This window comes from Sorex araneus, chromosome 1, assembly GCF_027595985.1.
Source record: "Sorex araneus isolate mSorAra2 chromosome 1, mSorAra2.pri, whole genome shotgun sequence".
Taxonomy (NCBI): Eukaryota; Metazoa; Chordata; class Mammalia; order Eulipotyphla; family Soricidae; genus Sorex; species Sorex araneus.
Window position 1 is genome coordinate 422851427 of NC_073302.1, and position 23699 is coordinate 422875125.

The 23699-nt window shown below is 38.5% G+C and overlaps 1 protein-coding gene across 1 annotated transcript; it reads left to right on the plus strand.

Moving 5' to 3' along the window:
* Nucleotides 1–296: 296 nt before the first annotated feature.
* Nucleotides 297–17612, plus strand: LOC101540552 (hyaluronidase PH-20-like). Its single transcript, XM_004608407.1, has 3 exons — nucleotides 297–1256; nucleotides 4094–4183; nucleotides 17193–17612. The coding sequence occupies exons 1-3, from the start codon at nucleotides 297–299 to the stop codon at nucleotides 17610–17612; spliced, it is 1470 nt and encodes a 489-aa protein (XP_004608464.1).
* Nucleotides 17613–23699: the final 6087 nt, after the last annotated feature.

Here is a 23699-nt window from a genome sequence, read left to right on the forward strand (position 1 = left end):
GGTATTCTATATTCAAAAATTAAATCAAACTCCAGGCACAGAGGTTTGAAATGTACAATTATTTACCATCGCTGATATATAAATGCATATAATACATTTCATGCATATTATGTATTTTATATTTCTTTTTGCTTTCAGTTATAGAGGATCAACTTTCAAAAAAGATCTGAAACACAATGCATGAAGAATAACTTTTAAATATTACTTAATTTTGTCCTATGCATATTTCTTACACTAATTATTGAATAAACCAAAGCGTGTAGAAAGAAGTGATGTTAGTAGTCATTACTTGTATTATGGAATTGCTGTGGATCAAGGATATCTTCTCTAGGAAATTTGTTGGGTTCAGTGGAGTCTCCAAGGTAGAGTTCATTTTCCATCTGTTTCCAATTCTCTTGACTGCGGATTACAGAGCACCTCCTATCATCTCAAATACAACTTACATTCCAGCCTGGAATGCCCCAAGTGATGTCTGTGCAAAATTATTTAATATTTCTCTAGATCTGAGTTTCTATCCATTAAAAGGAAACCCTCAAGCCAGTGCCATAGGTCAAACTGTTACCTTATTTTACGTTGAAAAACTTGGCATCTATCCTCACATAGTGACAAGCACAGGAAAGCATAAACACGGAGGAATTCCTCAGTTGGGAAATATATCAGAACATTTGGATAAAGCTGAGAAAGACATTTTGAAATACTTGCCAAAAGATGAACTAGGCTTGGCTGTAATTGACTGGGAAGAATGGAGACCTATCTGGATAAGAAACTGGTTAGACAAAATAGTTTACAGAAACGAATCAATTAATTTGGTAAAGAGAAAGAATCCACTGCTTTCAGATAAAGCTGCAGAGACTCAGGCAAAACAAGAATTTGAAGCTGCAGGAAAGGAATTCATGCTGAGGACTTTGGAATTAGGGCAGAGACTCCGACCAAACAATTATTGGGGTTTTTACCTTTTTCCTGATTGTTACAATCATAATTATGGAGCAAATAGACCATACACTGGAGCTTGTTCAGATTTAGAAAAGCAAAGAAATAATGAGCTCAGCTGGTTGTGGAAAGCAAGCACTGCCCTTTTCCCATCCATTTACTTGAATACAAAATTAAAGAAATCTCCAAAGGCGGCACTCTTTTCCCGTAATCGAGTTAATGAAGCCATTCGGCTTTCTCGGGTACGAGACCAAAAGAATCCACTTCCGGTTTTTGTATATATCCGTCTAGTTTTTACGGATAATACCACAGAATTTCTTTCTGAGGTAAGTAAATCAAGGTAGGATAATTACAAAGCAGTGTCCATAATACTACTTAGTATAATTTGACTACATTTTTTGAAGGGAGTAAAATTCATCTTTGACTTTTTTGTTTATTTGCGTTTTGGGGCTACCCAGCATTTACTCCTGGCTCTGTGCTCAGGGATCACTCCTGGAGAAGATTTGGGGAAGAAATCAAACCTAGGTCTGCTGTGTAAAAGGCAGGTGCCCTATTATTTTTACAATCTATCCAGTCCTAAAATTAATCTGGTTTTATTTTATAAGCAGTGCTCAGGGCTCATTCCTGGCTCTGCGCTCAGGGCTCACTCCTAGCAGACTTTGAAGTCTGTATGCCATGAGGAGGTTCGAACTTGGGTAGGCTGGCTATAAGGTGAGCACCCTACCTAAAATACAATATCTCAGATCCTAAAATTCATCTTTAATAGCTCTTAGGAACAAGCCTAATTTTATACCAATACACAAGTACAAAATAAGACTCTAACCTGTTTATAACTTATCTGTGGACTGGGGAATAAGACAATAATAGTATAAACTGTGTAAACACAAAAAGGGCACCAGGGCAACAGTGCTCTATCTCTCCCGCTGCCCACATTTGGTAGTCTCAGGCTGCTTCTCGCACCCCGGGGAGGTCAATGATGAAGGGCAGGTGAAGGAAAGAACGGGAGTCAGGCTGGTTGGTCTCACTTGCAGTTTATTCCATTCCCATCTCCATTCACTGATTCTCCTCCTTCTGCTTCCTCCCTCATGCTACTTCATTCTCGTTCTTGCTCTGGATCTGGATCTGGATCCTGCACCCCCAGCCCACTCTTACAGCCTAGTCAAATCCCAAAGCATGAGGGGTTGGGGCTTACACACAGGTGTGGTCACAATCAATAGGCTTAAAGATCTTTCCCTCCGGGGATGCTTCTCCTAGGACAGATTCTCTTTCAGCAGGACGACCCACCCAAGGGTGGAATCCCATGGGTGTGTTTCTCCTCTCCTTCTCCAACTAACATATTAGCATTCATAATAATAGTCATTTTGTATGGACACAGTAAGAGATACATTAAGTTTACAGAATTGCTCTCCTGGGGTCATCTCGATCTCAGACTATAGTGCTCAGATTAATCTTTCCTATTCCTAGCAGGGTCCTAGTCTTATCATTACTTTTGGATCATGACAGCATTTGTCCATGACCAAGCTCTTAAATTATGGTTAAGAATCGTGGTGCTTTGGCCTAGCCCATATATATGCCAGGGTAGCTCACAGCTTGCCCTCGGTCCATTCAGTCCCTAGTCAGGACCCTGCTTTTGGGGCCCTAGGAACTAAGGGCAACTGAAGCTTAAGTGGAGAAAGCAGATGCTTGGGAATGAATAATATTCGAAGCCAATTAAATCCCAAGTTACAAAAGCATATTAACAGTTGTCTTCCTTTGTCCCTACAAAAAGAACATTGCTTTAAAGTAAACTATTCAAAAGACATAAGGAGAGAAGAGAAGAAAGGCAATATTTCACTCATACAGATAAAATCATAGATTTCTGAGGAACCTGACCTTACAGGTTAACAGAGTCTGATTAGGGGGAAAAGGTGATAGACCGGTTGGGGAAGAAAGTGTAGAGAGGTGGTTACAGATAAACAAAAGAATGGGAATGACTTGGGAGCACTGTGATAAACCTAAGCTTCCTGTGGCAAGAGGAACAGGACATACCAATGTTGTCTTAAAACGTTTAGAGATTATTACCAGATAAACCTAAACTCTTTGTGGCAAGGGAGAAAGGACAAACCAATAATATCCTACAATGAACTAATAAGTATAAACCATAAGTATAAAAAACTAAGTATAAACTGATAGTATAAAGTAATAAACTAATAGGTAAACTAAGTATAAGCTAATAATTCAGTTTATTTTATAATTTTACTTTATTTTACTTTAAAGTGCTTGCTTTCTGAAAGTAAACCATAGACTTAACATAAAGGTCCCTCAAACTACAACCCCCAAAAGGAGCAAGAACAAATCGATGAGCAATGGGATGACAGTGATACAGTGATTATCTGTGAATTATTTTGGGTTTATTTATTCAGAATTCATTTATTTTTAGCTTTGAGACTTTTGAAGTCCCAGCCTAAAGTGAGGAATTATTGAAAAAATTTCCCAACCTCAAACTCCTACTTACGTCTCCCCAAATTCTCAAAGCTGCTATTGTGCATTAGGGTATCTCAGCTGGCACCTTTGGTCAGAAAGATATTAATGGGCAAAAGCAACTCACTGTTTTAGGATTCTCTTCCATTGACATGTTTACTTTTCATTGTTTTATGAATCCCTGATGCTTTTAAGAAGTTGTTCCAAAAAGATTTTATCCAGTGTTTTCTAATTTATGGGTAGTAGGGAATGCCCTGTCGCAGAGGCAGGAGGTGGTGGTGGGGGATGGGGTGGGGGTGGTGGGAGGGATACTGGGATCATTGGTGGAAGAGAATGGGCACTAGTGGAGGGATGGGTAAACAATCACTGTATGACTTAAAAGCAAGCACCAAAGCTCATAAGTTTGTATCTGTACATCACAGTGATTCACTAATAGAAAAATAAAAATAAATAAAATAAAAAATAAAGGAAAGAAGAAGTTTTTAAAAAATAAAGTGCTTGCTTTCTTAACAAGAAAAACAACTAACATTAACATTATGACAAGAATTTTGGATACAGGAGCATAGTGACTGTGTAAATTGATAATAAGGGATGTGAAGATAATTAAATTATTCTTTTCTCAGTATGCTCAGATTTTGTGTCACTTTCCAATGAGTGAAACTTTCATATTATTTCTGCTAACTCTTTCTGTTACATTTGCCAGATTGACCTTGTGAATACAATTGGTGAAACTTATGCTCTTGGGGCCTCTGGAGTTATAATTTGGGGAAGCTTCAATTTAACCCGAAGACAAGTAAGTTGAATTTATAGTAAAGAGAGGAAATTTTTTTATTAATGTATTGATATTGTGATATTAAATGATAAAATAAGTGCTATGCTTGCCAGACAGTAGTAGATGTTCAATGATAATGACTGAATTATTTTTTACTGAATTAAAAAATAAGATTATTTTTCTGCTACATTGCTTAGTAATAGTGTTAGCAAGAAAGTGGATTTTCTTACACTCTTGGGTTCTTGAGAATTTTATGAAAGATTTGCAAACAAAACTCGGAAGATTAGAAGTTAGTTTATTGTACAGATAAAATGGATAGGTCTGGGTCACTCCACAGACATTCAGACCTCTCCTTTACCCATGAATGATGTCACCAGTCTGATTCCATACCATCTATTTGCCTCTGGTGAACAGTGGTCAGGTTCTGTCCCCGTGCCACTCTCTGTATCCCGTGTACACTTTCCTTAGTCTCCAGCCAGGGTTACATGCACATGGGTGAGACCCCTGTGATCAGTACATTGTCATTACCTGGGTGTTTAAGTTCTACCTGAACCTGAGCTTTCCTGGGCATCTATCTGAGCCCTACCTGTATTCAGCCCCTATCTAGCCCTGAGTGGCCCCCGTGTACTGGGCCCCTTTCCTAGGTACCGTCCTACCTGAACCGGGAAGCCAGGGGAGTGAGGAGAGTCTAGAGTGTATGTGGAGGGAGAGGGGGAGGACTTCCTTTTAGCAGCTGCCAAATCCCACCTCCCACCCACAGCCATCCTATTATCTACTCTGATTGTCTCCCTGTTCAATGGGTGTGGATTTGAGACTAATGTAACCTGCTGCTCCACACTTCTGGTCCTGCTGTAACATTATTAGTACTTTGGAAGAATTATTATCATTCAGTATATAGTTGCTTAGTTTTTCATTCATTCAGTAATGTTTGGACACCACTTATTCATTTAATTACTGCATAACAATAGTGTATTATAGAGATATGCAAGCAATGGCCATGGGTTAAATCTGGCTGACTTCTTTCTCTGTACAACAAATTAATGCTTCTGGATTAATAATAAACTTGTATTTTTAAAAATATCAGTCCATCAAAAGAATGGTAGCACTGTAGCTCTGTTGTTTGGTTGTTTATCAATTTGTTCAAGCGGGCAACAGTAATGTCTCCATTCGTCCTAGCCCTGAGATTTTAGAAGCCTCTCTTTACTCGTCCTTCCCAATGGTGCTGCATTGGAGACTCTTTCAGGGTCAGGGGAATAAGACCCATCATTGTTACTTGTTTTAGCATATCAAATATGCCACGCGTACCTTGCCAGGCTCTACATGCAAGATTCTGCCAATTCTATTTAAGTTTCTAATTTTCCCTTGTGTCTCCCCCAAATTTATATTCTCTACTTGTTAGTGTCTAATATTTTTGTGTAACCATTATAAATTATCCATGCTATTTCCCTTATTTTAAAGGTACTATGAAATCTGTACATAATGATGGATAAATAAGACATGTCCCGATGAAAATGTCATGATAAAAGATTTAATTTTCCACCTTTAAAATTTTTCTTTAATCTTAACTTTCTCAGATCATCTCTAGTACTATCCACAGAGAGATAATTCTTTAATCAAAAAAAAATACTTTTAATTGTTTTGGGGGCATGCCCATTTGTGCTCAGGGCTTACTCCTGACTCTGACTCCTCACTCCTGGCATAATTTTGGGGACCATAATTGATGCCAAGGATTAAATCTGATTTAGCCACATTCAATGCAAGTGCCCTATTCACTTTACTCTCTATTTTCCCCATGCTTCATTTTTAACATGACTGTTTTCCACCAATAAGACTATCTCAGTATTATTGCTCTTGTGCTTCATTACAGACAGTCCTCCCTCCAACATTTCCCAATTTATTTTTATTTTATGTTATTTCTATGATTAAAAAAATACTTTGTATGTCCTGTGTCATCAATATTTTGTCATGTTTCCTCTGATTCATTGGCAATTTTAGAAAACCAATAACTGTAGTAACAGGGAACGATTTAAAGCAATGGTCATAAAATGTAAGTAAATCATTTAATTCTATTTTGTTTTGTTTGATTTTGGGACCTCGCAAGTGGGTCTCAGAAGGCTTTGGGGCCTCTATTTATGACTCTACTCAACTAGTTTTAATACTAGTCCTCGGGAGGCAGTGCTGTTGTTTGTGATACGGTGACAGAGATTGTAGTGGTTTCCTAAAGACCTGGGTCACTGCAACAGGAGCATTCACCACCATGGTGAGAGATGCTGATTGCCTCCCAGGTTGCACCCAGTGATACTCGAGTTACCATGTGATGAAGGAGATCTAACCAGGTTGGTCACGTGTAACATCTAGTCCTTAATCTTTTTCTCTCTAAAACCTCCTCATTTAATTTAATAGATTCAGTAATCGACAGATCTATTAGAACATTAGAAAATCATTGACTTTCTAGCTTTTCAGGCTCATGAGACGTGATTATTAAAAATTCAGAAATTTTGTGACCTGGCTTTAAACACTTCAACCATTAGACCTTAAATGATAGATAATAGTTGAAATTGAAAGTGTATGAATGTTTTACTTTAATTTACTATGATTCATATTCTTGAGGTTATTTGGAAATATTGTATCTGTATGACTGGAAATATATATATACCATTTCACAACATACTTTTTTCCTTTTTTTTTAAGAAGTATTATTGGATCATTGAGATGCAGTTACAAAGTTGCATGATTGTATTTAGGTCACACAATGCTCGAACACCCATCCCTCCACCAGTACACATTTGCCCCCACCATTGTTCTCAGTGTCCCACCCACCACCCCCACCCCACCCCACTCCCTGCCTCTGTGGCACGTATCATCCTTCTTACTCTTTCTCTAATTTTGAACATTATGGTTTGCAATACAGATACTCGGAGGCCATCGTGTTTGGTCCTTGTTCTACTTTCAGCACACATCTCCCATTTCCGGTGATCCCTCCAATTATCATTTACTTAGTGATTTCTTTTCCATCCCCACTGCCTTATCCACCAGCACATGGGGCAAGCTTCCATACCATGGCGTGGCCTTCCTGGCCCTTATCTCTACTGTCATTAGGTGTTAGTCTTATATTATGCTACTTTATATTCCACAAATGAGTACGGCCATTCTGTCTGTCCCTCTTTTTCTGACTAATTTCACTTAGCATGATAATCTCCATGTCCATCCACTTATATGCAAATTTTATGTCTCTACTAACAGCTGCATAGTATCCCATTGTGTAGTTGTGCCAGGGTTTCTTTAACCAGTCATTGGTTCTCGGACACTCAGTTTTTTTCCAGATTGTGGCTATTATGAACAGTGCTGCAATAAACATACAGATGCAGATGTCATTTCTACTGTGTCCACAACATACTTTCACATTGTGTGATAGAGGGCAACTTTTTTTCCAATTCTTTACTCATCTTTGTCAAATTGGTTGCTAAATTGGGTGTGTTGAAAGTATTTACACCACAATATCAGTAACTCTAGTCTTATGTTTTACAGGAATAAGAACTTACCTTTTCAAGCTCAAAGTTTAACATTTTTTTTTATTTTGTTTTTGGTCCCCACCTGGCAATTCTCAGGGCTTATTCTCAGCTCTGCACTCAGGAATTACCCCCAGTGTGCTCAGGAATGATATAGAATATTAGAGATTGAAACTAGATTAGCTGCATGCCATGTATGCACTCTACTCACTCGACTATCTTTATAGTGCTCAAGATTCAATTTTAGATCTTTCCAAATACTCCATACTGTGTAGGATAATTATTTCTCAAATAATCCTCATCCTTTTCTTTTTCCATTTTCCTAACCCCAATCTCAATGGAAAACTGCAATGCCATCTCCACTGGATATAAATTCTCATATATCTTATGCCTGGGGAACTCGGTGCTATATATATTATATTCATAAAATATATATTAATGTTAATGTGGTAAAAAGAATACTAATATGAAAAAAGTTCAATGTGGAAAGTCTTTGAGGACAATTAGAAGAGATGTGAGACAACAGACTAAAATGGTGCCTGGGAAGTATATTGTCTGACTCATTTCACTCAACATGATAGTTACCATGTTGATCCACTTATATTCAAATTTCATGACTTCATCTTTTCTAACAGATGCATAGTATTCCATTGTGTAGATGTACCAAAGTATCTTTAACCAGACATCTGTTTTTGGGCACTCTGGTTTTTTCCAGATCGTGGCTATTGTAAACAGTGCTGCAATGAACATAGAAATGCAAATGTCATTTCTACTATACCTTTTTGCCTCTCTGGGATATATCCCCAGAAGTGGTATTGCTGGGTCAAATGGGAGCTCAATTTCTAATTTTTTGAGAATCATCTATATTGTTTTCCAAAAGGGCTGAACAAGTTGGCATTCCCACCAGCAGTGAAGAAGAGTTCCTTTCTCCCCACATCCACGCCAACACCGGTTGCTTTTGTTTTTTTGGATGTGGGCCAGTCTCTGTGGTGTGAGATGGTATCTCATTGTTGTTTTTATCTGCATCTCCCTGATGATTAGTGATGTAGAGCATTTTCTCATGTGCCTTTTAGCCATCGAAATTTCTTCTTTGGGGAAGTTTCTGTTCATTTCATCACCCCATTTTTTTATCGGGTCAGCAGTTTTCTTCTTGTAGAATTCAACCAGCGCCTTGTATATCCCACCCCTTATCTGATGGGTATTGGGTTAATATCCTTTCCCATTATGTAGGCTATCTTTGTACTTTGGTCACTGTATCTTTTGAGGTGCAGAAACTTCTTAGTTTAAGGTAGTCCCATTTATTTATCTCTATTTTCACTTGCTGGGTCAGTGGTGTGTCAGCTTTGAAGATACCCTTGGCTACAATGTCCTGGAGGGTTTTGCCGAACTTGTCTTCAATGTACCTTAGGGAATCTGGTCTGATGTTGAGGTCTTTAATCCATTTTGATCTGACTTTTGTACATGGTGATAGGTGGAGATCTGAGTCCATTTTTTTTTTGCATATAGCTATCCAGTTTTGCCAGCACAATTTGTTAAACATGTTTTCCTTGCTCCACTTCACATTTCTTGCTCCCTTATCAAAGATTAGATGATCATATATTTGGTGTGGTGTGTCAGAATATTCCACTCTGTTCCTTTGGTCTGCAGCTCTGCCTTTGTTCCAACAACATGCTGTTTTAATTACTACCGCTTTGTAGTAGACTTTTAAGTTGGGGAGGTTGATTCCTCTCATTTTCTTTTTCCCAACAATTGATTTAGCTATTCATGGGGGCTTATTGTTCTATATGAATTTCAAGAGTGCTTGTTCCATTTCATTGAAGAATGTCAAGGGTATCTTTATAGGGATCGCATTGAGTTTGTACAATGCTTTGGGGACTAGTGTCATTTTGATAAAATTAATTCTTCCAATCCATGAGCAGGGGATATCTTTCCATGTCCTCGTGTCCTCTTTTATTTCCTGAAGTAGAGTTTTGTAGTTTTCATTATACAAATCCTATACCTCCTTAGTTAAGTTGATTCTGAAGTAGTGGGTCCTTTGAGGCACAATTGTGAATGGGATTGCTTTTATCATGCCGCTTTCTTCTCTCTCATTATTTGCATAGAGGTAAACTATGGACTTTTGGGTGTTGATTTTATAGCCTGCAACTTTACTATACAAGTCTATTGTTTCTAAGAGTTTCTTGGTAGAGGTTTTAGGATTCTCTAAGTATAGTATCATATCGTCTGCAAATAATGAGTTTCATTTCTTCTTTTCCTACCTGAATTAATTAATATTTTTAATAATTAATTAAAAAAATTAATACCTTTTTTTTAACCTAACTGCTATTGCAAGTACTTCCAGTACTATATTGAACAGGAGTAGAGAGAATGGGCATCCATGTCTCATTCCTGATCTCAGAGCGAAGGCTCTTAGTTTTTCCCCATTGAGGATGATGCTTGCCATAGGCTTGTGGTAGATTGTATAAAAATGAAAAGAAAAGGCGCAGCGAGGGAAGGGACGCCTCACCGCACCGAGCCAGGCACAGGGCCTAGGGCAGCAGCTGTCTCTCCCGCCACCCGAGTTCGGTAGCCTCCGGCCGCTTCCCCCACCCCAGGGAGGTTGATGGCAAAGATGTGGCAAGCGAAGGAAGGAACGGAGCCATGATGGTTGGTCTCACTTGCAGTTTATTCCAATCTTCCCTCTATACACTCTCCGTCCTCTATACACTTTTCGCCCCTATACACCTTCCGCCGCCCTCACCTTCTCTCCAAACCCCTTTTATTGATCATGGCCCTTCCAAAGGGCGCAATACATTGACTTCACCAAAGGAACCAAAAGATCTTACAGGAAGGACATTGAGACAACATAATTCTCTTGTATCTGCAGGCCTTAATCTAGGCCTTCAGAAAGAAGATACAAAACCAAAACTGAAGCCTTCACTGGGCTGAAAGCACTCGGATTTACATCCCAAAGACCTGGCTGGGCTGCAGCAAGAAATCTACATGTCAATTACAAACTAGACAGCACCTGAAATTTACATCCCAAAGACTAGGCTGGGCCAGAGCCTGGAATGTACAATGTCAAGTCAAACCTGGCTAGCACCTAAGATCTGCGGGTTTCTGTGACAAAAGGTTTCTGTGACAAAACTCCAGAAGGCAGCTGGAAAAGAGGAAATATTCCAACATCAGATGGCTTTAACTATATTGAGGAAAGCCCATTTTGGCAAGAGTTTTCATCATAAATGGGTGCTGGATCTTGTCAAATGCTTTCTTTCCATCAAGTGATATGATCATATGGTTCTTATCTTTTCTTTTGTTGATATGATAGATTATGTTGATTGATTTACAAATGTTAAACCATCCTTGCATCCCCTGGATGAATCCCACTTGGTCATGGTGTATGATCTTTTTGATGAGTTGTTGAATTCTGTTTGCTAATATTTTGTTGAGAATCTTTGCATCCGTGTTCATCAGAGATATAGTCCTGTAGTTTTCTGTTATTTTGGTGTCTTTGTTGGCTTTTTGGTATTAGGGAGATATGAGCCTCGTAGAAGTAGAAATTGTTTGGGAGGGTTTCTGTTTTTCCGAGTTCCCTAAAAAGCTTGAGAAGAACTGGGAACAGGTCCTCTTAAAATGTTTGGAAGAATTTGCTAGTGAATCCATCTGGACCTGGGCTTTTGTTTTGGGGAAGACTTTTGATTACAGCTTCAATTTCCTTGATATTAATAGAACTGTTCAGGTATTCCTGGTCTTCTTGGTTCAGTCTTGGGAGATTGTAGGAATCCAGGAATTTATCCATTTCTTCTAGGTTATTTTGTTTTGTGGAACACAGCTTTTCAAAGTAGTCTCTGATAATCTTTTGAATTTCTTTGGTTTCTGTTGTGATGTCCCTCTTTTCATTTGTGATTCTGTTTATAAGGATTCTCTCTCTCTCTTTCTTTGTGAGTCGAGTTAATGGTTTGTCAATCTTATTTACTTTCTCGAAGAACCAGCTCTTGGTTTCATTGATTTTTCGGACTGTCTTTTGGTTTTCCATGTTGTTGATTTCTGCCCTAAGTTTTATTATCTCTTTTCTTCTGCCTGGTTTGGGCTCCTTTTGTTGGTCCTTTTCTAAAATCTTAAGCTGTGAAGTCAAGTTATTTATGTGGCTCCTTTCTTCCTTCCTGAGATATGCTTGCAGAGCTATAAATTTTCCCCTTAACACAGCTTTAACTGTGTCCCACAGGTTCTGGTAGCTCGTGTCTTCATTATCATTTGTTTCTAGGTACCTTTTGAATTATTCCTTGATTTCCTTCTTGATACACTCATTGTTCAACATTGAGTTGTTTAATTTCCAGGTGTTTGATTTGGTTTTCTGCATCTGTGTGTGATTAACTTCTATCGTCAGTACATCATGGTCTGAAAAGATAGCTGATACAATGTCTATCTTTCTGATTCTGTTAAGATATGCTGTGTGGCCCAGCACATGGTCTATTCTGGAAAATGTTCCATGTGCACTGGAAAAGAATATGTATTCCCTTTTTTTGGGATATAAAGCCCTCTATAGGTCTATTTGCCCTCTCTCTCTTCTATTTCTTCCTTCAAAACCAGTATTTCCTTAGTGGGTTTTAATCTTCTTGATCTATCCAGGGGTAATAGGGCAGTGTTAAAGTCTCCAATTACTATTGTGTTGCTCGAGATATCCTTCTTAAGGTCTTTTAGCAGTTGTTGTAGGAATTTGGCTAGTCCCTCATTGGGTGCGTGCACATTTAGGAGTGTGATTTCTTCCTGCTGTACATATCCCTTGATTAATAAAAAATGGCCTTCCCTATCCTTTCTAATCTTTTTCAACCTGAAATCTATGTTGTCCGATACTAGTAAGGCCAGGCCAGCTTTTTTGGGAGAGTTGTTTGTTTGCAGGATTGTTTTCCATCCTTTGACTTTGAGTTTGTATTTGTTCTGGTTATTCAGATGCATTTCTTGCAGGCAGCAAAATGTTGGACTGAGTCTCTGAATCCATTTTGCCACTCTGTGTCTCTTAATTGGTGAATTTAGACCATTGATGAGCAGGCTGGGATGTAGGAAGGGTGGCTTGAGGACCCAGATAGATATTTTTCTATATTCTTTATGTCTCATGATATTAGTATAAACCATACAGATAAATTCCTCTGATCTCACTATCTTTTAACCTTATTCATATCAATATGTTACCACAGTCACAAGTTCCAAAGAAACATGGTGGGAATCATTTCATAAAGCTATTGTCTATTACCATGTATGAAATCATATCAGTGGATATATGAAGAGTAGATACAAAAGAATCTGATAAGACATATCTTGATCTATTTTTGAACTCCCTCCATCACATATTTTAGTCACCTGATGGATGAACCTAGTAAGCTTGCTTCATGAATCTGTTTTTAATCATCCAAAATAAAAGTAACAATCTGGGGCCCAAAAAATAGTACACCCAGTTAGTGAATTTGCCTTGCATATTGCTAACCTGAGTTCCATCCTAGCATCTCATAAGTTTCCATGAACAGCAACAGAAGTGTTCCCTGGGCACAGAGAAATGAGCAAGCCCTAAGCATCTACTGATCTGTCTCAACCACTACAAACCAAAGTAAATAAAAGAAAGAAAATAAAAGAAACAATCTATGTATAGTGTCCTGTGAATATAATGTCCTGTACTCAGGTTTAATTTTGGAAGTCATACATTTCAACGCTGCTTAATCTTGAGTAAAACTGCTAAATCTATTATAGTTATTGTACTTAAGACCTTACGGATGATATGCAAACCCTGTATTAAGTATTTTTATGTACCTAGCACCTTTTAGTTTTATGAGGCAATTCAATATGTGTCCTGCACATATAAATAGTGGAAGCATAAGCTGATTAATTAATTTCCCCAAAATTATCTGTGGAATAATGAAGACTTAAATATGTGAGTGCAATGGGAGATAGCAGTAGGATTAAGGTACATACATTTACATGCACCTGCACCACCTCATTGGGAGTGCCTGAGCATTGCAAGACATGAACTGTATTACATCTGCAGGTTCGGTCACTGCACCAGTAGCCTGGTTGACTGAGAATCTTGAGAAGCCCATGAACCCCCCCCCCCGAAAACCACTTGGGAACCTTCCTCCAAAAAGAATGAAAGATTCCCAAATTGACTTAGTCAGTGGAACTGAATCTCCACCCTCAACAGTTAGGCTCATAACCCTTGCTCAATCTTGAATACTATTTTGCCACCAGACCCACAAATTTTTCATTTAAGAAAGACCAAGGGAAGGTAGGTTAAGTATCAACCATGTATTATGTGCCCTAAGATGGCATGTAAGATTCACTTGAAAATGTTTACAAAGTACACTTAAAAAACTATTTCCTGTTACAGTTAAGTAAATGGATTTTCTCTTTTGTTGAATTTGTGGGTTTTTTTCTGGCTTTAAAACATTGCTCAGGGCCAGAGCGATAGCACAGCGGGTAGGGCGTTTGCCTTGCATGCGGCCGACCCGGGTTCGATCCCCGGCATCCCATATGGTCCCCCAAGCACCGCCAGGAGTAATTCCTGAGTGCAGAGCCAGGAGTAACCCCTGAGCATCGCTGGGTGTGACCCAAAAAGCAAAAATAAAATAAAATAAAATAAAATAAAACATTGCTTATAATCATAAATTAATTCACATAAAAACATATAAACTAACTTGTTCCTCAATATTCTGGATTTCCTAAATATTTACAGGGTTCTTGCAGGAATCTACAAACTGTTGAGAGGAAAACACAGTCTTTACTTAATCAGTGTCATTCTAGAAGCTGAAACATGTCACCAAGAATTTTATCAAGTTCGAGGATTCTATACCAAAAAAATCTGTAATCTAAGAGACTATCCTCACCTGAACCTAAAACATTTTAGTATTAAGTTTGGGTACTGCAAACGCAAGTATACTGCAAATACACAGTACTTTGCAATCATAATAAAATTTTACAATGTGTTGAGGTGAATACATGTGTTTTAAAATGCTTTATTTTAATATTCTGTACTGTTCCCAAGCATAAATTAAATACACTTATTGGTTATTTCATCTTCATGATTTTTGTTATATTGAATAAAAATATAATTTCTGCTCACTAAATTATTCATTAAATTATTGTACCAATGACTTTTACTCTTGATTAGTGTATTCAATTAGAATCCACATATATATACTTATATGTTCATATATGCAAGTATATATAAGTATATGTATATTAAATGCACATTTCTTTGGTTCTTGATTGTTAAATTTGAGAATTCTGTGTACCTAAAGTTCCTTATTTTCTCCAGAAATAAAGCCACAACCTTCTAAAAACATTTGAGGGTTTATTCTCTGCTAGGTTTATTACAATCACAGATCATGCAAGGTGAAGTCCCATGTTTGTTGTGTTAATTATGTAAGCTTTATTTTCATAGAAAACTTTCAAAATGGAAAATGACAACAGTATGTGAAAAATATAATGGATTCTCAGCATACACCAACATGCACTTGAGAATTTGTGTCAGAAAATAATTTCATGAGGTTCATCAAAGAAATAAAGTGTCCGATGCCTTTATTGTTAAATAGTGATCAGTGTGGAGACACAAATGGAAGTTTTCAAAGGATAGATTTTAGAATAAATAGTAGAAAACAACCAGATGACAAAATCCTTTATGAATCTCTACAGCAGAAGAGAACCTTCCCATCCCCATGAGAGCAGCCACTTTATTAATGCTTCCATGAACAAAATGCATTTGCTTTCCCAGAATGCTACCTCCAAAAATGGTCAGAAGGATCTAAAAATAACCAATCAGTAGTAATCAAGGCAATGCTACACAGCTTATATAATGTAATACTTAAAGGAAAAATATGTCTGAAATTTTCTCTAATTGGGGTAATGGTAGTGTAATTGTGGTAGTAGAAGGGTTTAGAAAGTACTAAAAGTGAGCTGTTTTTTACATGGGGATCCATTATAAAATTTCTTTTAAATCTGTATGAAGATAAATGTTTAGTTAAAAGTTCCATCTGTAGCTAACTTCTGTCATCCCATTGCTCATCGATTTGTTTGAGCGAGCACCAGTAACGTCTCTCATTGAGAGATTTATTGTTACTGTTTTTAGCATATCCAATACACACGGGTAGCTTGCCAGGCTCAGCCGTGTGGGCAAGATACTCTCGGTAGCTTGCCGGGCTCTCCGAGAGGGTCAGAGGAATCGAACACGGGTTGGCCGCGTGAAAGGCGAATGCCCAACTGCTGTGCTATTGCTCCAGCCCAGCTAACTTCTAACTTCTAAAGATATGAACTCAGAAAATGACATAGTTTCATTGCCTTGAATGTCATAGTATTTCATGTGTATTAATTATAGTTCTTAGTTTATGTAACACTTTTCTTCTTAGGAGTTAATACTGATTTACCTTGGGTATTAATTGCTTTATTGCCTTGGCCTATTAAAACATCTTTAAACTTTTCAAGGTTAAAAAATACATCAATGGCTGGAGTGATAGCACAGTTTAAGTCCCTGCTTTGCACGTTGTGACCCAGGTTTGATACCCAGCACTTTACATGTCATCAAGTACTGACAGGAATGCTAGCTGAGTATAAAGCCTGGTGTAGGCCCAGGGCACCTCAGGTGTGTCTCAACCCACCCCACCCCCCCCCCAAAAAAAAAGAAAATAAAGGAAAGAAAAGTAACTATATAAGGAAAGTGTCCCATTATTATAAAGTCCTGAACTCAACTTGAATAAGTTTAGTTATTGATGACTCAAATTCTAACAAACAAGTATATTTCTAAATGAAATGCACCTCTTTAGGTATCTAGTACATTTTGACTTTATGAGGCAGTTTTATATTTATCTTTTACATATAATATATTTGGAAAAAACTAATTGATTTATCCCAAATCATCTGGCTAAACAATGAAAACTTTAAAAAACATGAGTGCCATGGGAAGATATTACAACTAAGATACATGCTTTACATGCACTCAATTCAGATCTGATCTGGTCTCCACAGACTATGAAGTGTGGCCCTAGAAGAGCCTGAGCATTGCAGGACCTAAACTGCATCACATCTGCAGACTCTTTCACTGCACCAGTAGCCTGGTGAATCCTGAGAAGCGCATGAACCCCTCCTGCAAACCACTTCCTCTCCAAAAAGAGTTAAAGATTCCTAAATTGACTTAGAAAGTTCATGGAACTTAATCTCCACCCTCAACAGATAGGCTCAGAATCCCCATGCTTAAACTGATACACTATTCTGCCCCCAGCCCACAAATTTATCACATAGTAAGAAAGACCAAGGGTAAGGTAAGTTAAGCCTCAACCAAGTATTATATGCCCTTAAATGGCATGTAAAATTCACTTTAAAATGCTTACGAGGTACATTTGAACTATTATTTCTTTTATTACATTAAAAATGATGAATTTTCTATCCTTTATCTGATCAGGTTTTTCTCTTTCTTGATTGCTGTATATTGTTAATAATAATGAATTAATTTGCATATAAACTAATTTGTTTCTTAATTTTCTGGCTTACTTAAAAATCTATAGGAACGTTGCTCAATGCTGCATGATTATATGAAGAAGACATTCAACCCTTACTTAATCAATCTCACTCTAGCTGCTAAAATATGCAGTCAGGCACTTTGTCAAGATCAAGGATTCTGTACCAGGAAATTCTGGAATTCAACAGACTACCTGCACCTGAACTCAGAGAATTTTGTTATTAAATTTGAAAGCTGTGACAAATTCATAGTGTTTGGGCAACCCTCGGTTCAAGATCTAATTCAACTTTCTAACAATTTTGATTGTAGCTGTTTTGGTAATGTCAGTTGTAGGAAGAATGAGAATATAACAAGTATTAAAAAGATTAGGGTATGTATCAGTGAGGAAGTTTGCATATCAGCCCTTATAAATCCAGGAAGAAGGGTTCTACCTCCCAGAAAATATAGAACAAGACTCAGCCCATAATCCACTAGCAGTTACAATACCTTCCACAATGGTCATCTTGGAGACCACGCAGATACCCACCTGTTCACAGACAACTAAGTGTTCTGAGAAATCATATGTGTGTACCGAATGACATCAGGAATTAAGGAGAAGCCATTTTCATGAATAAACAAGGAACGCTGTCTGAGTATTAGCTGAAAAAAATAATTCTGTTTCCCTAACCCCCACCACTGGAAAACCCAGCAGCTCTTACTCACTCTCACTGCCTTGCCAGCGGAAAAATTGCCCAGTTCCACAACCGATCTCCAAAACAACATGATACCACCAAATTTTCTCAGGTAGACTAAACCACGCTGAAACTCCGAAGACTTCTCAGGATGGGAGCAGGCAGCAAAGCACAGTCACATCAGACACTCACCAGCATAGAAACAGCCATACAAGACACTAGCCAACGTGGTAACAGCCCAGAGCTACGAAAATTCTAAAAGAAAGACTAACAGCTGAATGTTCACAGGTAGAACAATGTGCTGGAAACTCTGGGGTCTTCTGAGAATGATGACAGGCCATATCCCGTCTCATAAACCGAATAGCAACCTGAGAACCAAGCATCACCACTAATACCCACCATCTTGCTGACAGAAAAATGGTCCAGTTCCATGATTCATCTCCAAAAGAATATGAAACTTCATGTTATTCCAGGTAGACCAGTCAGGATGAGAACTCTGAGACCTTCTAGGAAATGATGCAAGCACAGTACCCAAGGGCCACAGCAGACCCTCTCTGACATAGAAACTGTCAGCAACTCAATTAATCTCAAACAGAATACTGAGTAGTTGAATCTTCCCCGGTTGGGCCAGTCTACAAGCTGAAAACTTTGAGATATTCTAGAATGAGGATGAGCCAAATCCTTCCACACCCTTTCCCCACACCGACCACTTAAAAACAAAAACAGCAATGTTGCCAACGTCCATCATTTTCCTGAAAAAAAAAAATATTGCAAGCTCACAAATAATATCCAGAGAACATGACACTGCTAAATCTCCCCTTGTACACTGGTCCAGGCTGACAACTCTGGGGCCTTCCTGGAGTGGGGGAGAATCACGGCGTGTCCATCTGAAGACACACAATCACTGTCACTGTTCACTGTCATCCTGTCGCTCATCCATTTGTTCGAGTGGGCACCAGTAACGTCTCTCATTGAGAGACTTATTGTTACTGTTTTTGGCATAACCAATAGGCACAGGTAACTTGGCAGGCTCTGCCATGCAGGCTCCATACTCAGTAGCTTGCCGGGCTCTCTGAGAGGGGCGGAGGAATCGAACTCAGGTCAGCCTCATGAAAGGCGAATGCCCAACCACTCTGCTATCGCTCCAGCCCAAAGACACACAATACCCTCCAATAAAGAAATCTCTCTCAAAACTGTTCTCAAATGGAATAACAAGTGGCTCCAAACTCAGGCGTTTCAGAATGGGAGCATTCCAAGTCCTCTCAGACACCTCTCCCAGAAACCAGAATACCCAGCAGATCCACTCACACCAACAAGCACACCAGCATATAAACAGCCCAACATTCGTACTAATCTAAAAAATGAATGAGAAATAGGTGAATTGTTCTTGTTGGACCAGTCTAGGGGCTAAAAACTCTAAGGCATCCTCTGACTGTGGGCAGTCTGATTCCCCACATCCACTCCTGGCACAGGACAACCAACAGTCCCACCCAACCAACCATATTGCCGGCATAGAAATTGCCAAACTGCACAACCAATCACAAAAAGAACATGATGCTTCCAAATTTTCCAAGGTAGAACTGTCTGGTCTGAGGACTTGGGGGCTGTCTTGGAATGGGGATAGAAAGATTCCCCTTTCTGCCTGAAATCACAGGCATGGACAACCACAACCTACACCTTCCTACATAGAAACGGCCCAACTCCACAAGTAACTCCACAAAGACTGTCTAGTAGTGAATGTTCCCCAGTGGACCACTCAACAAGCTGAAAACTGGTACTCAGTGAATGGATGTGGAAGATTCCCCTTGATGAATCTGAAGGCAGTGCAACCCACAGCTCACTACATGGACACACCTTCCTACATGGAAATGTCCCAGTGCCACAATTAATCTTTTCAAGAACAAGAAATCCTGCAGCCCCACTCATATCTGTCATTTTGCTTCTACAGAAAGGCCTAGCTCCACAGTTTGTCTCCAAAGGACAATATTCTGCCTAGTCTTCACAGTTATACTTGTCCAGGCTAGATCTCTGGGGCCTTCTGAGAATGAGGACAGGCTGATTCCTCTTTCTGCCTGATGGCTCAAAAGCCCAAAGGCACTCTGCTAGCTGGCATAGGAAATCCTCAGCTCCATAAGAAATCTCACTAACAACCGGGAGTACCTGACTCTTCACAGTCTACCAGCGGAAGCTCTGAGGCTTTGTCTGACAGCACAGTGACTTCAGCTCACCAGACACTTTCTGATATAGAAAAGGCTCAGCTCCACAACTAATCTCAAAAACACACAACTAATCTTAAAAACAACAGCCAGGACTGGTCAGTGGTAGGAATCTACCATAAGTGTATGTGGGGTGAAGGGTAGGTAAGCTAGATGGGGGACCACTGTGACAGTAATTTTTGGAAATGATCATGCTAGACAAAAACAAAGTGTTCAAAGTAGGGAAAGAGCTATACACAATGTATCACTTGTATCACTTGTCTTCCTGTTGATCTTTGATTTGCTCGAGCGGGCACCAATAACGCCTCCATTTGTCCCTGTCGCATGCTAGTGTAGCCCAATGATATCTGCTCGCTCCAGGAACAGGAAGAGCCTCAAATCGTTCATTCAGGGTTTTAACAAAGAAGTCTGACAATCTCATTGGTGTGAGGCCATGTGGTCTTTTTATGTCCCATAGAATCCAGTCATACACAATGTATTCTCTGTATTACAAACCACAATGTCTAAAGGGAGAGAGACAGACACAGAAATAGTAACAGAAAGAGAAAGAGAGAGACAGAGAGGCAGAGAGAAGAGAGAAAGCAAAACAGAGAAACAAACACACACACACAAACACACAGAAGGAAAGTGCCTGCCATAAAGACAGGTGGGGTGGTGGTGGTGGATGATAGAAAGAAAACTGAGAACACTGATACTGGGAAATGTACACTGGTGGAGGGATGGGTGTTTGAAAATTATATAACTTAAATCTAATCATGAACAACCTTGTAAGGGTCTGTATTACAGTGATTCAATTAAAAATCATAAATAAACAAAATAAATAAAAAAGAAGTAATTGCACTATAAACATGGTAGAGTATTATCCCTGTTATATACATAGTATTCTAATCCTTTCAATTCTTTATTTGCAAATTTGACAACCCTGTGTATCAAAGCACCTAATTTTCACCACAGTAAACATTCACATAATCTATAAGGAATTATTTTTTTCCTTGCTATATGCAGTAAATCATTCAAGCAGAATTAGCATGCTTCCTGAGAGTAGTGAGTTTGCTGCATATTTGAAAACAGACATTGAATGTTAAAAATCACACAACAGTTTGTGAGCACAGAATGATAGGTAATACAGATTAGAAGCCTCAGAAAAGAATTGGATTGTTATGAAAAAGCAATATTTTTGACAAATTCAATACTTAATGGGAAGGTGGCATAAAAGCACAACAAAGAAGGAATTTTAGAAAGATTAAACCTCGGATGAGGTTCTTTGCTTGTTGAATTATATATATTATTCAACTGATGATTATAATATTCTTTGTGACTTTAACAAATAGAGCAACCTGGATTTATTATGGCTGGGACACTTTTAGTTTCTTAAGCCCAAGTGTATTCAGTCCTCAGCTCTGAAAAGTTAGGTATGATTCCTTTGACTAGTAGCTCTTCATTTGACATTTTAAAAACCCTAAGTACTCTGTAAAATATCCTAGAAATAATGAACTTGATTTTTCTCAGACTGCCACTTTTAGAGTTTCATTAAGAAGCTAATTTCTCCACCCAACCCCCCAAGAGCACAAAAACAATAATTTGAAAAGCCTTTTGAACATCTATGTTCATTGCAGCACTATTCAGGGTAGCCCAAATCTAGGAACAGCTCAAGTGTCTAGAACAGATGTGTGCAATAAGGACCTGGGATGTATGGACACAGTGGAATACTACCCAGCTATTAAAAAAGATGAGATTATGCAATTCACTGCTCTACTAATGGAGCTAGAAGAGATCAAGCTAAGAAAAGAAGTCAGAAAGAGGGGGGCAAATGCAGAATGATATATGTGAACTATAAAGAAGCATAGTAATGAACTAATAACCTATGTCAACAGACCTTGACAGTTGGCCTGTAGACCAGCCAAGGGGATAAAGTGTGGGGAGGGGGTTAGGGGACTATGAGACATTGGTGGGTGGATGCAGCACTAATGCGTATGCCAGGTTCCACGCCAGCAATACATTAGTGAGCAAAACATAATGCCCCAAATTAGAGAGTGTTGGGGAAATTGTCTTACATAGAGGCAGGGTGAGGACTGGGATGTGGAGTGGGGGTGGGGATACTGGGGACATTGGTGGTGGAAAATGTGCACTGGTGGAGGAATGGGTGTTCCATCATTATATGGCTGAATCTCAAACATGAAAACTTTGAAACTCTATATCACATGATACAACAAAATAATACAAAGAAAAGTAATGCGAGTTCATGTCCAATTCAATCAGGTTAATCAATGGCTGAACAAATAGCAGTACTCCAACATTTTTTAAGTATGTATATATATATATATATATATATATATCTGGGCTCTAATTCCACATATACTGGATGAATAGAAAATTGTATCTTTAACTGGCAAAGCTTCCTAATTTGTTCTTCCTGAAAGACTACTAAGTTTTCCTTCTCTCCCCAAAGGACAAATCAGTTTTCTCAGTCTTAAAATATTTGTCTTTTAAATTTTGTCACCAATTAGAATGAAATACACACTTAGCCTCAGATTTTTTTTTTTGCTTTTTCGGTCACACCCAGCGATGCTCAGGGGTTACTCCTGGCTTTGCACTCAGGAATTACTCCTGGAAGTGCTTGGGGAACATATGGGATGCTGGGGATCGAACCCGAGTCGGCCGCATGCAAGGCAAACACCCTACACGCTGTGCTATAACTCCGCCCCCCAGCCTCAGATTTTCTTGCCATAGCACATTCGTGCTTTGGGGAAAGTAGGCCAGACAGAGAGTAAGTGAATTCCCTGCTGCAACATCTATATTCCCCTTTTTTCGATAAGCAAACTACAAAAAAGATAAAGTCCTTTTATTTCATCATAGTTCTGAGGTCTCTCAGATACTTTAGGTGATTATCCTTTTGTTTGTTGTTGGGCCACACATGGCAGTTCTCAGGCAGTTCTTCCTTCTAGCTCTGTGGTCAGAGATCACTGCTGGTGGGACAGGGGACCATATTGGGTACAAACGATTAATCCTAGAACAGCCACAAGCAAGGCAAGTGTCCGATCTACAATTTGTCTCTGTAGTTCTACATCAGGGAACATTCATTCCCTTGACTAATTTGCCAGTGACTTAGCACAAAATATACATCTAATGGAGATTATTTTTCCAGAAAGTAAGATATGTATCTTGACATCTCTGTGTTGGTGAAACATTTTGTGATGGCTACGGAGCTTCTGGAACGCTAGGTAACAGGAAGATGATATCAGGATGAAGATGAACTTGCCTTACATTACAGTCTTGAGCAATCTGGAACAAGATATTCTTCAAAGTCACTCTTAAGTGCAATCTGTAAGCCTTTAATCATTATAATTATTTTCATGTTCATGACATAAAATATAACAAAAGAATTTTGATGTCTTTTTTAACAACTGATGATAAGTGATCAAATAAAAGTATGAGTGAACCAAAAAACATAATATTTCAAATCATCTCCACTAGTATTTTTAGAGTTAAAATATGATATATAATTTAGGTCTTCATCTCCTCTCAGGTAGAGATTTTAAAAAATGGTATAATTCACTGTAATAATAGCAATTGTTATTTTATGTGTTAAAATATATAGCATATAAAATATCTAACATATATACTTTTGGATCTGACTCTGACCCACTTTTTGCAATTAGGTAAACA